This window comes from Podarcis filfolensis (assembly GCF_964270895.1).
Source record: "Podarcis filfolensis genome assembly, chromosome: 7".
Lineage (NCBI taxonomy): Eukaryota > Metazoa > Chordata > Lepidosauria > Squamata > Lacertidae > Podarcis > Podarcis filfolensis.
In genome coordinates, this window is record NC_139603.1 from 67,459,086 (window position 1) to 67,472,914 (window position 13,829).

A 13,829-nucleotide genomic window follows, 5' to 3' on the forward strand; every position below is an offset into this window, starting at 1 on the left:
GTCCCCTCTTATACTTGCTTGTATGAATTTTCGTTCCTCCCAATCCCACCCAATATTTCTCCGCTGTCAGCAAATTTCACAAGGCCTGCATATTGAAAATTTGTTTTGAATTAGTAAAAGTTCTGCCAACAGAGGCAGGGGGAAGATTCACACGTGCCCTTCAAGGGAAAAAAAGGGCAAGGAGCAGCTATTCTGTTTGAAGTGTATGTCTGTCTTACTTTTATTAAAGATTCATTTTAAATTTGCCATTGTTTATGAGCCAACAAATGAAGCCCACTCTGTGTTAGTAGCCCTTTAAAGCCTTGTAAAAACCAAACCACTGGATCCTATTAATCTTTGGCAGGCAGCAGAGCACTGCTTTGTGGTTTCCTGTACATAGAGAGTGTTTTATGTTTGGCCATCTCTACTTTCTTCTGCTGTATTCTTTTTTTGGAACGGGAAAAAAAAACTTTTACCACATTGCATTTGCTTAAACCAAAGATGAAATTGCCCCCCGCCCCCACCCACTCTGCATTTACTCGCAAAAACACAGAAGCATTTGAAACAAAGTATGACCAATTAATTTTTTTAATACTCATCATGATATATAAGGTTACGGTCATTTTACAACTGGGAAAAGGAGGGTGCTACTAAAATTGAACTAAATAATAGGGAGTTAAATTATGCAGCTCTTTAACTGTATTCCAGGGTTTTTGCCTTAGTTCCTTAGAAGAGAGTGTACAAGTTCTGTTTAAAATGCAATGTATAGACAGTGACGGCATGCTCTATTCATTTATGTAAAATATTAAAAGGGCCCAAGGACCTGATGATGTTGAAATTTCATGTTCTTAATTTATGTAGCACTAATAGGCTCATTTGCGCTTCGAGATCCCCAAGCACCCCCAAGAAATGAGACATAGTGACACAGGATTTTAGTTTAAGTTATTGGGCAAAATTTAGGCCACAACTTTATTGAATACAGAATGTGAGTGGTATTGGCTTAGGCATTGGAATCACCAGACTATATCGGATTCCCAACCCAGCATGTGGGGGATGCTCTAAGGGCCCGAGTGAAACGCCATCCCTCTTTGATGAGGAATCGATTTCACACATTATACAGATGGCCGGTTTAGAGGTAGCACTAAATGATATCTTCGTATTACATGAATAAACTGCAGTAAGCCTCATATTTGTACACCTCCCACTCCTTCCTAGGCGCGCGGAAGAGAAAGCGATCAAAATCTGTTGCTTTCCATTTTAAACTAACCAGAGTTCCCCATTATATCCGATCATTACATCCACAGAGAATTTAAACCAAGCCTATTTCATTTAAACCAAGCAAGAATCAAACCATGATTTATAAACCTGGCTTGATCACTAACCATGTTTCGTAAACTAACTGGAGTTTCCCAACTTCCCACATAATCTAGCTGGCTTGAAATCAGAAGCAGGAAGTTTTTCTTTTTTTTGTCTGGCTCGTGCCAGAGGGAACTGGAAACCCAAGGCTTGCCATGGTTTGTGCCCATAATGCTAAACCATAGTTTAGCATCACATCTGAACTGGCTCTGTATGTATTATCTGAGTTTGCCGCAAGGAGTACATTCAACAGGGAGGTGTAAGATACACATGATTTCAAACAGATTCATACTTTAGATGTACGCTTCAGTGGGTATATATGCATGGGTGCTTCTAGTTTCCCATGAATAAATGAAAGTAATTCCAAAAGATAGCAGGTTCTGACTCCAAATAATAGTATTTCAGGCTGTTAAGGGGACAATGGTTCCTCCTCACGCTTTGCACCTTCTTATGTTGAAAATGCTTCTAAGTAGAAACAGACAAAAGACCCTGTGTCTAGATCTACATCTTGTTACTATGTTTCCAGGCACAATTCAAAGTGTTGGTGCTGACCTTTAAAGCCCTAAATGCCCTTGGCCCAGCCCAAACACTGTGGTCCAGCGCCGAGGGCCTTCTGGTGGTTCCCTCCCTGCGAGAAGCGAAGTTACAGAGAACCAGATGGAGGGCCTTCTCGGTAGTGGCGCCTGCCCTATGGAATGCCCTCCCACCAGATGTCAAAGAATCCTGTTTAGGGAAGTTTTTAATGTTTGATCTTTTACTGTGTTTTTAATATCCTGTTGGAAGCCGCCCAGAGTGGCTGGGGAAACCCAGCCAGATGGGCAGGGTATAAATAATAAGTTAGTAGTAGTAGTAGTAGTAGTATTTTGTTATATTCCATGCTGTTTGGTCTGTGGCTGTTTGTTTCTTTCTACTGATTTTATTGTTTATGGCTTTTAACTTTGCAAGTACCGTCATAGGGATTGAAATGCAGAGTATTAAATATTAAAATAAAATGAATGAAAATATAAAGTACATAATTGCTGCATGCATGTATGCATTGCTGCATGTGGAATAAGCATAGCAATTAATTGCAATTGAGTTCTTCTAAGGCTTCCTTCCCTTAAGCAACATCTGTCGTTCTGAGCATGAGTGGCAAACATTTGGCATCAACCTCTGTGGTTTTTATCCCTGCTCATCCATGAATAAACTCACTTTGTGACCCTCAGGCAAATTGCTGACTCTCAGCTTTAATTCGTGGCGTGCAAAAATAATTGGCTGCTTTTATATTTCACAGTGTTCTAAGGAGGCTGAGTGATCTAGATTGTAGAACACTTTGTACTTTAGAAGGCTGATATTCAGTCTTTAATAATGCTTTTCTATAGTGCTTCCATAAGAACATAACCCCACAATGTTGTAAACGATCCATATGGGGGCGTTTGCTGCTTTTCTCCATCTCATCGATCATTCTGGTTGCCCTTCTCTGAACCTTTTTCAGCTTTACAGTATCCTTTTTTTGAAGTGAGTTAACCAGAACTGTACACAGGATTCTAAGTGTGTTCTTACCATAGATCTGTATAACTGCAAGTGAAAATTCACTCCCTTATTTTTGGATAGGAAAGGTATGCACTGCAAAATAGGTCAGTGACTCAGCCTAATGGTTTTTCAGTAGAATAAAAGGCTTTTCGGGACAAATCAGCAGGAAATTTGCTGGGGCAAAATGAGTTTCCACTGCAAGGGCTCGGCATATGCCTGTGTGTGTCCAAGACATTTGGCTAGCATACTGGTTTTAGCTGCTCATCTTCCCAAGCACGCGTAGGTGGTGTCTCTGGCTTCCATTTGCCTGGTTGTGGGCGAGCTGGTGACCTCCTTGGTTAGGAAAACTTTGTTTGCTTGGTTTATACAGAACTACTACAAAGTAACAACATGCTTTGGGGGCTTAGCTGCAAGCACGGGTAGGTGGAACAATAGTGACTCCAGCAGCAAAGGTTTAAAAATGTTTGCAGAACAGTGAGAAGCCTAGGTTGCTGTGATTTTAATATAACAGTTGTAATTTTGTTCTAATACATTGGCTCGGGAGCAACTTAAGCTTAGCATTCCTGCATTTTTTTGGTTATGGCCTACATCTGGACTTCCTTGGGGAAAAGGTAAAGGGATATGGATTTGGACTCCCTGAACTCTGCATTTTCTGGTTTTGTAAGATCCATCTACTTTAGCCTTTGCCTTTGAGAGCTTGGCTTAAACACAGCAATCCTATGTGTGTCTTTGTCTACTCAAAAGTAAGCCTCACTTAGTTCAATGGGACTTACATGGAAGCATTAAAGCCAAAATCTAGGGTTGTGCAAGATTGGATTGGGTGCTTCAGAAAACAGATTGCCTCAGTTGGACTCGGTTCAAGCCTGCTTCATGTTGAACCCCCAACCCCATTCACTTCTGGGAAATTTTAAAAAAAACACAGCTCTAACTTTTTCTTTTCATGGAAGTGGGTAAAATTTGCAGGCAAATTTTCTAGGGTGGATGAAGCCTGCCAAATTGTAGGCAAAAGAAGTCCAGAGGATTTTGTGCTGGGCACCTTGTTTGGGGAGGAATAGCTAAAAGGGATCTGCTTTCCAGGTAAAATCTTCCATATAGATGACAAGCCGCCCTGTTATAATGGAGCTCTCCCTAGTCTTGTGCTTGTTGTTCCTTCCCCCATCACCCACTCCCTAGTATGTTTAGAGACGTCAATTTTGCTTTAATGAGATCCTTGTCTGCAGCATTTTTTGACATCAGGATAGCTGAGGTGCAGCGAAGTATTTCAGGAGTCCCTGCTTTGAGTTGCCCTGCTTCGTAGAGATTCCCCTTCATCTCTCAGAGGCCAAAAATCCCTCTGAGGCATCGTACTTCACTTGGGAGTTCTCCAGATATCACATCCATACCAACATCTGTTAAGTCTTTTAAAGCAGCCGTGCAAATAAGTCTATACAGGTGGAATAAATCCACATAAATTTTTAGAAGCCTCCCCGTTGACATCTTCAAAACAGGACTCACTACAGCATTTTTCTCCTGTTGAGGAAGCCTTGCCTTCACAATGCACTTGCCAAACATGCCTGTCAAGGATTTGAACACCAGGGCATTGTACCCCTAGGGAAGGGGCACATCAAAAGAGTCATGCTCCATGACATCCATGGGCTACCAAGGGGTAAAAAATAATAACCCACTAATAGAAACTCGAGGACTCTTCCAGCCTGCAGTCAATTCGGACTCTCCATAGGTGACTCAGCTTTATGGTATCAAAATGCTCACCTGTTTTGGTTTTTTGCTACAACCAGTTAGAGTAATTGTTGTTGTTCTTGTTTATACCCTGCCCATCTGGCTGGGTTTCTCCAGTCACTCTGGGCGGCTCCCAACAAAAGATTAAAAATACATTAAAATATCAATCATTAAAAACTTCCCTAAACAGGGCTGCCTTCAGATTTCTTCTAAATGTCAGATAGTTGTTTATTTCTTTGGCATCTGATGGGAGGGCGTTCCACAGGGCGGGGGCCACTACCGAGAAGGCACTCGGCCTGGTTCTCTGTAACTTCGCTTCTCGCAGTGAGGGAACTGCCAGAAGGAGACACTGCTTCAGGTATACTGGGCCGAGGCCCTTTAGGGCTTTAAAGGTCAGCGCCAACACTTTGAATTGTGCTTGGAAAAGTTTGGACAGACTACAATAAAATAAAATAAACTTCTTAATCATCATGTAGCATGTTGCAATGAAGAATGTGTGGTAAAGAAAATCTGTTACAAATTCAACACATCTTCTTTCTCTGCCTCTTCTTCCTCACGCAGGCTTACCTGATCAGCTGCGTATGGAACTGTTATCGATACATTAACAACAGAAACAACTCGGATGTCCTGGTCTACATTACTACTAATGACACAGCGGTAAGGATGTCAAAATTAAATGGGGCTCTGACGGCCTTTGGGTGTGGAATGTAGGCATGAAACCACTTTCTTGTCTAGCCTGTTGTTGTTGCTGTTGACTTCTGTTTCCAGTTACTTTGGGGGAGCCCCCATTTCTGATGCACTCTGGATGATGGTAGCACCTAGTACAGGTACTGTAATATCCTCTGGACCAAATGCCCCATCAGTGCATTGGTGTGGAGAAAGCAATGTCTTGCTTAGCCACATTGTAAACTGCTGCTTTCCAGAGCTGATTCACACAAACAGGATAGGCAAGCGTGGTTCCCTCTCGTGCAAATTGCAACTGAGTAATGAAGGGCTGTCAGCCAAATCAGTCTTTTTGCAAAAGAGATTAGAGTAATCCATCAACTGTGGTTAAATGGAGCCTCTTCTCATGGCTCAGAGGCAATATGCTTGCTTCGGAACACCATTTGCTGGGGCATGTGAGGGTTCAGCAGGTTCAGTCACAATAGGAAACAATGGTTAAATCAACCCTGGAGGTGTTGAATTGCAGCGTGATAAAAAGGGAGGGGGCAGCATGAGAACCAAGCATGCAGGCACAAAACTGATGCATAACTCCACTTAGTAAAGCCATAGTACACCCAAGGGATGATCAGTTTGCAGTTTTTTACAACCACCAGGCACAGACCTGTGTCTGTGCTATCCATGTTGTTTTGTGGAAAACAAGACAACTTTCAAACAGTTCTTGACTCTCTGCCTGCTCCAAGTCCTCTTCCCTCCTTAAACATTCTGTGGTCCTTGGAATCTAGGAAGCCCTGGGGGAAGAGAATGTGTCACAGTGACAAGTCCCTACCCCAAACATTGATGCATCCTATTCCGGAACATTTTAATGTCATTTCAGCAATAGAGCCACTTTGTTATGACTAGGACCTCTGATGGTCCACACCAATGTGTTGGAAGAATCTAAGGTTCTTCCCCACAATCTCTGCTGCAGATGAGGAGCTACCAGCCATTTTCTTGGATATATTATCTTAATGAGTCCCAGATGATCTCGCTGCAGCACAGTATATATTTTATGCAACTGTATCTGCTAAACGTATGCTGCTTGCCTAAAGAGGGAGCTCTTTTATTTTCCTAAAAATAATAGAGGACTTCTGTAATTGGGCAGCCATATACCCGTGCACATGGAAAATGTACAAATGTGCGCTTAAGAATGTTTTGGCAGCGCAGCGAATTTGAGGTTATAAATTATCTCAGGGCGGTCCAGCTTCCATCTGTAATCACTCCAGGGTGGTTTCTAATGGAAATGCTCATAGATAAACATTTAGGTTGCTTCCTGCCCAGGCGAAGAGGGAGGCACTCTGGAGTCTACTTCTTGACAGATGATAATGCATTAAGGAAAGCTTAAACAAGCGGCACATGGCCTGTGTGCTTCAGACAGAATCTCCAAACCATGTTCTGGTTTGTAAAAACCAGAGCAGCGTGCTTGTACAGTATTCTAAGAACAACAATGTTAATGCAAGACATGGTTCTCCCCAAGTGGTAGAACGAAGAATACAAGGTATGGAGGCCTTCTCAGAGTAGTGGCATGTTCACGGGTCCACTGTGGGGGCTAGTGCCTGCCATCGCCAATGATCACAAGCAGTTTGGGGGCAGAACTTGGCATAGGACCCTGCACTTGCTTCTGAAGTTTTTGTTATTTTTCTACTGGGATGATTTTATTCGCACTTATTAATCACTTTTATTTGCAAGACATAACCCAAAGTATTATGTACAAAATAGTATAAAGTTTGAAGCAGGTAAAAAACCGAAATAGAATAAAACCCTAAAAACACAATTGTACATCTAAAAGACAGGTCTAACGCATTCTACCCACTGAAAGAGGCCACAGATATATAGAACCCTCCAAAGCAGCCTTTCTCAACCTGTGGGTCCCCAGATGTTGTTGGACTACAACTCCCATCACCCCTAGCTAGCAAGGCCAGAGCTCAGGGATGATGGGAGTTGTAGTCCAACAACATCTGGAGACCCACAGGTTGAGAACCGCTGCTCCAAAGTAAGGGCCAGAGCCCTAGGTAAAGAAAGAAATGTTTGCCTGGTGCCTAAAAGTAGACAGCGATGTTGCCAGCCATGCCTCCCTGAGGAGAGCATTCCTTAAGGAAGGAGCCACCACTGAAAAGACCGGTTCTCATGTCGTCATTCATCACACCTCCCTTGGAAGGGGCACATGAAGACGGGCTTTGATTACTGAATGCAGGATCTAGATTGGTTCACATCTCATTGGGGTCCTGAGCCACACAAGGCTTTATAGGTCAAAACCAGCACTTTAAAATGGGTTCGTGGTTAATGGAATGGTTTCATTGAATTGTATTTTTAGTGTTTTGCCTTTTGGGGTTTTAATTTTTTTTTGTGTAAGCTACTAAGAGGCTGTTTTGTAATAACTCACTAATATGTCAAATCATAAAAATGACAAATGGGAGGGGCATGCTTGCCTTTTTCCATACTTGTCCCCGCCCCCCGCCGCCATTCCACTTGCATTTAATTTGACTGCACAGGCAGAGCCTCATAGCTCCCTATGCATGATGCAGCAGCCCCATCAATCTGCACTAATCTGTTGGTGTCCCTGGGTGGTCTTTTAATATGTTTGTGTAGCCGCAGATACATCACCACAATAGGGCTTGGGGGGGAGGGAACCTAAAGTGAAGCAGGTGGTCAGTTTAATGACCTGGCCTCTCATTGTTTCTCCTAAGCGCTTGACTATTTGCTCCATTACAATGCTTGGCTGAAGGAAACAAAGGTTTGCTGCTGTTGAAAGCTCTTCACAGCTGTGCTGGTGTGGAAGGAATGTCTCCTGAGACAAAACAACAAGAGAACTGAGAAGCAAAGTCTGATTTATTTATTTTTTTAAGTGCAGTTTTTTTAAACTCAATATGTCTGCAACATGTTGCGTGTGTGCTGCTCTCTCCTTGTGGAATTTAAAGTTTGGAGTTGCTAATCTTTAGAGGTGTTGAGCACAAGTCCAGCCTTAATAGCGCTGATTCTGGAATTACTCCATCAGCCACCTTGAACGAAGGTGTGGCAGAAGGAAAAACACTTAACACTTGGGGATGTTCCAGCCTGATGCTGTAGATCAGCTTTTGGTTTCATGTCAGAAATGTTTACAGTGCATCAGCTCAAATCCACAACTGCACTTGGCCTCTGACGCCTCTTCCTTATACTTCTGTTTTCATTATCTTGCTCTTTTCCTTGCCTCCTCGCCTCCCTAGCTACAAAGAGCGAGGATTCAGCAGCAGACTCTGGTCCATACTGGGTGCCATTTCCAGACCATTTGTGTACTGCCTGGGTTCTAGCCAACAACAGATGGCAGCTTGCACAACCAATATTTCCATTTCCCTGCCCCCTGCAGCCCTCAGAAAGCTTGGAGCAACCTACTGAACGTAGTTGGATATGTTTTACAGGACTGCTGAGTGGGAGGGTTAGAAACTGCCTGACGTTGACAACCTTGTGTGAGTAGTGTAAGATTGGTTACCCGGTTCACTGTCCAGCCAAATTATAGGAATTGCTAGGAAGAAAAACTGGGGCAGTACCATGTACCAGTCCCTCAGCCTTTTGAAGGAACAAAAATGGGATACAAATGTATTTATATTACTTTTATATACCACCTTTTTTCTTCTGAGGAGATCAAGGTAGTATACATACATCTCCTCCTCCCCGTTTCAAACTCACAACAACCCCGTGATGTAGGTGATATAAGAACTTCAAACATTAAAAGCTTCCCTAAACAGGGCTGCCTTCAGATGTCTTCTAAACGTTAGATACTTGTTTATTTCTTTGACATCTGATGGGAGGGCGTTCTACAGGACGGGTGCCACTACCGAGAAGGCCCTCTGCCTGGTTCCCTGTAAGCTCACTTCTCGCAGCGAGGGAACCGCCAGAAGGCCCTTGGCGCTGGACCTCAGTGTCCGGGCTTAATGATGGGGATGGAGATGCTCCTTCAGGTATACAGGACCGAGGCCGTTGAGGGCTTTAAAGATCAGCACCAGCACTTTGAATTTTGCTCGGAAACCTACTGAGGCTGAGAGGCAGAAAACTTGGTAATGGATTTGAATGAGTCTTTGTAGATTTTTACATTTTCAAAACTGATCCTTTCCTTTTTGCTTCTCCCCAGGTGTTGCTCCCACCCTATGATGATCCTGCAAATGGCGCTGCCAAAGACCCCCCACCACCTTATGTGTCTGCATGAGGAGCCGTGTGTGCGAGCGAGTGTGTGTGCGTGAAATGTACCTAAAGAACAAATAGCTTTACTTTTCACGACACCTGAGCAATAGATTCTTTCATTTTTCAGGACAGGTGTATTATCTCCCAGGTTGTCTTTATTGCTATTTTGCTGTAGATTATTCAAAAGAAAAACCTATTTGCCTAAAGCAGCATTGAACTGGCTTGAGAACCATTTTGATTAGCTAAAGTGATAATCGTTGCAATGTAGGTTTGTTTTGGGGTTTTTTTTTCACATCTTCTCCTGCAAATCTAGAAAATCTCTAGGGGTGTAAACTGTAGTGTGGAGTTTTGTTTCTCTTGTCTTCTTAATTTCTGGATCATGCCTCAGGCTGTGACATTGTCCTTTAATCCACAATCATAAAAGAAAACAGAAGGTACCCTGAACAGTTGAGCTTATATTTATTTCATCAGGAGTATCTGGGACCTTTTTAAACACATTTCTCAGCTGTGGTAGCAAAAGCTTGTGTCTTCAAAGCTCAAAATTTAACAAAGTGGATAGCTATCCTGAGGTTTGAAGAAACAAATTTTCATCGTTCTACAGCAGAGCTGTGGTTGAGAACACAATTCTTTTTATAAAGGTCTAGCTCAGCTATTAGTAAAAAGAAAAAGATCACTTTGAATTGTGCTCTGAGCGCAAAGGTGCTTTCTGACTGGCTAATCGCTCAGAAATGAAGAGGGCAAATATGTGTATTGGAGGAGCTCTGGACATCAAGATTAGATTGAACTTTTTGCTACAGAAATTTTGGCTCTTGCAAGCCCTTTGACCTACTACCCTCCTGCCCTAGAATTGGCCAGTTCAGCTGTAAGGGAGGCCACTGGCCCCCTTTTTTTTGCCCTTTCTCTTGCCAGCGGTCTTAATGTGGTTCTCCAGACCAAAGCTCCCTTTTTTCACGTCAACTCCAAATCTGGATCCCTAAGTGGCCTGGTCTGGGGACCTTGAAGTTGCACAGATGTGGCTTTTTGAAGGCATTGCAAATACTGCCCGCATCCCTGTTGATGCTGCAACTATTTTCTGTAGTGGGAAGTCTAATATTAACATCAGTTCCCTACCCACTCTAGGCCTGTTCACTCAGGATGCTTGTAAGGAGTAGCTCTCTCTCTCTCTCTCTATAGATACACATTAAAATAGGGGTCTGTATGTATGTGTAAAAGCGAGAGATGAAAAACACATGTTTCTGACACTTGGCATGGATTGGCAAATACATTTCCTACTGCTTTAATCTGTGACCCTAAGATTAATCATAGGAAGCAGAGCTGGAAAACATGATAGAGTTGCAGGGTACCACATCATGCATTGTATCAAGATGGTGAACCCAGTCACATCTATGGCAAATCAATGTGCGAGTGAAAAAAAGGGGGCATAGTCTCTAATCCAGATTAGATTTATTATGGAAATTCTGTGTTTCAGCCTTTGGCCAAGTGATTCCTTCTCTTCTTATGATAGTTCTGATAATTTATTTTGCCCGTTGATGTCATCCCATCCGACAATTGCAAACAATGGGAAGAAATCACTTTGAAATTTCTTTCATTTCAGTGGAAGACAAGCAAGTGCATAAACCTCCCATTGAAAGCAGTGGTGATTTTGAAATGCTAAACTTTGTATGGATTGTGTGCAGTTTGATTTAAGGTTATGCCATACGTTCTTTGGAGTCGTTGGGTCTGGTAAACAATTAATACCTCTTTGAGTATCCAAAATGTGAATCTTTTTCCCATGGGAGTCTGCTTGTAAATATAGCACTTTGGGGACCATATGCTAAGGAACACACCAGTTGGGATAAATTATTTCTCCCAGTTGTATCTTTGGGCACAACACTCTGTGCCCATCAAATATATGTATATCTAGCTATCTGCTTAAGTGTGATAATATTTGGTCCTCTTGTTTGCATTTATAAACATTCTAGTGAGATTCATTTGTTAGTGCCCTGTTAAGCATTACTGTGAATTATTAGCATTTCTACAAGTGCTTTAGGTTCAAAGCACTGCACACTTGTTATCTTCTAACCTTACAACAGCCCTGTAAGGTAGATCAGTATTATTACCTTCATGCTGCAGATGTGGGGCTGAGGCTAAGAGTGGCTGGCCTAATGGCCAGCTTGTTTGTTCATAGCAGAGTCAAAGCTCACATCAGGGACTTCCTGGCTTGTATCCTAAGTCACTGGGAACCAAACTACAAAATAATGCTAGCTGCATTTTTTAAACAAGCATGCTTATCCTGGCCAATCTTACCTTTAAGAGAAGCCTCAAAGAGTGCAACTTAGCATGTTCCCACCCAGTCCAGAACTGTGCCACTTTTTTGCTGAAAATTGTTTCTCTCCTGGTGACGTTTTGCCCTCCAAAGTTCTGTAGTGCTTATTCCAAACAGCACCTTTGGAAAGCAAATAATGGATGTGTGTGACCTGGGTGGGGAGCAGTTTCCAACAGGAAGCCTGCACTGGGTCCAGGTCAGGGTCTTCAGCTGCTTTTTGTCCAAAAAGAAAGCAGTCGTGTTGAGCAAGCATCACTAGTGTCATGTGTAGTTCAACCGGAACCACTGCACTGTTGGGCTGTGTGCAGAGTGCAGTCAGCTCAACAGCAGATTGTGTCATCGAACCCAGTGGTTGTAGAAGGAAATAGGCCAGGAAGTTCAGTAAGGTCAGCAACAGTATGTTTTACTAGCAGGTAGTAGAAGAACAGTTCTTTAGCATTCTTTTCTAGGGTGTGTGTGCTAGATTCTACATAGCTTGTTGCTGAACAGGTGTTCCAACCCACATTGGGGGTGCCTGGCTCGTGTGTGTGACGTCATGTACGTCACACACATGACACCACACAGCACGACACAGTGAACACATGACATCACATGGTGCAATGGGGCCCGTCACAGCTTCTGAAAGGCCCTGCAAATTGGCAGTGATCAAATGGAGAATAAAGTAAAGGCACTGAAAGTTACATGACATCTCTCTTCCGCCCCAGATGGCTGAAAGGAAATCCTGTGGCCAGGGCACCACTGTGAGTGCCTAAACACCCTGTGCAAACCATTGATGACTTTATGCTCACCTACCAACTGGGCAATAATATGTTCTAATTTAGTTTATAAACTTATCAGTGCATTGATATGTAACCCTCCTCATTGAGTTAAGTAGGTAGGCATGGAGTTTTTGTTTGCTTTGCAAGGCAACATGGAATCTTTGTAGACAGGTTAAATTGTAGGATTTTATTTAGCTTTGGCTTACCTGGACCAGATACCATACTAGGCATTTGTTTGGTTGAACTATTTAATTTTTTTTGGAATATTAAGGAACATATGAAAATAAGTGCTTGTGCATATTTCTCATTCAAATCTTCTGTGTAAACAAATCAGTCTCTAATAAAAAGGGATGTTTCCTCATGTCTGTGTATGCCCTTTCTTTGTACAACTAACAAGAGATCCCCCCCCCAAAAAAAACCCTGATTCTAATTTTATAATTATTATTTGCATGCAAATCATAGCCTCGTCTGCTGTTTTGTACTCTGGGCGCTTCCCATCTGTTGCAAAAGAGAAGACGAAAACCAACTCAGCTCATACTTCAGCATGGAAGTTAGAGTTGAGGGTACTTCCAAGTTCTCTTTTGTCATCAGCTGCCTTGCTCTAACAGTGAAGAGAGAGAAGAGCCTTGGCTGATGATATGAGTTTCTTAACACAAGTTCAGGGATTGTGACAGATTAATTTGCAGGACACAATAGTCTGCATTGTTGTGGGAGTTAAAAAGGACACTCGCAATGGCTGATGGTGGCTGATTAGCTGCTCGCGCAGTTTGATCCATCTTTTAGATTTAGGGGAGCTAGTCTCAAACGTTTGTTGGGGGAGAGCTAGGTTTTTGGGGGGGAGTTGTTTGTCCTGTCTTCACGCTTTTTATGATGGAGGACCGCTGTAGCCACCCCCAACGACACGTTCTCAAGATGAAGGGTGAGGGAACAGCTGCAGTCGCAGAGTATTAAAAGAACTGGCAGATCTGATCTCAGAACCACTGGCAGTCATCTTTGAGAATTCCTGGAGAACAGGCGAAGTCCCGGCAGACTGGAGGAGGGCAAATGTTGTCCCTATTTTCAAAAAGGGGAAAAGAGAGGACCCAAATAATTACTGCCCAGTCAGTCTGACATCAATACCAGGGAAGATTCTAGAACAGATCATTAAGCAAACAGTCTGTGAGCACCTAGAAAGGAATGCTGTGATCACCAATAGTCAGCATGGATTTCTGAAAAATAAGTCATGTCAGACTAACCTGATCTCGTTTTTTGACAGAATTACAAGCCTGGTAGATGAAGGGAACGCAGTGGATGTAGCCTACCTTGATTTCAGCAAGGCATTTGACAAGGTGCCCCATGATATTCTTGTA

General features: G+C 42.8%; 1 protein-coding gene across 2 annotated transcripts in view; it reads left to right on the plus strand.

Annotated features, from left to right (window-relative positions):
- The window catches only part of LAPTM4B (lysosomal protein transmembrane 4 beta), a 51,245-nt gene extending 38,404 nt beyond the window's left edge, over positions 1-12,841 (plus strand). For both annotated transcript variants that reach the window (XM_083622782.1, XM_083622781.1), the window contains exons 6-7: positions 5,125-5,220; positions 9,368-12,841. In XM_083622782.1, the coding sequence (XP_083478908.1) occupies positions 5,125-5,220; positions 9,368-9,442 (171 nt within the window). In that variant the 3' untranslated portion in view covers positions 9,443-12,841. The remainder of the gene's footprint in view (positions 1-5,124; positions 5,221-9,367) is intronic.
- Positions 12,842-13,829: the final 988 nt, after the last annotated feature.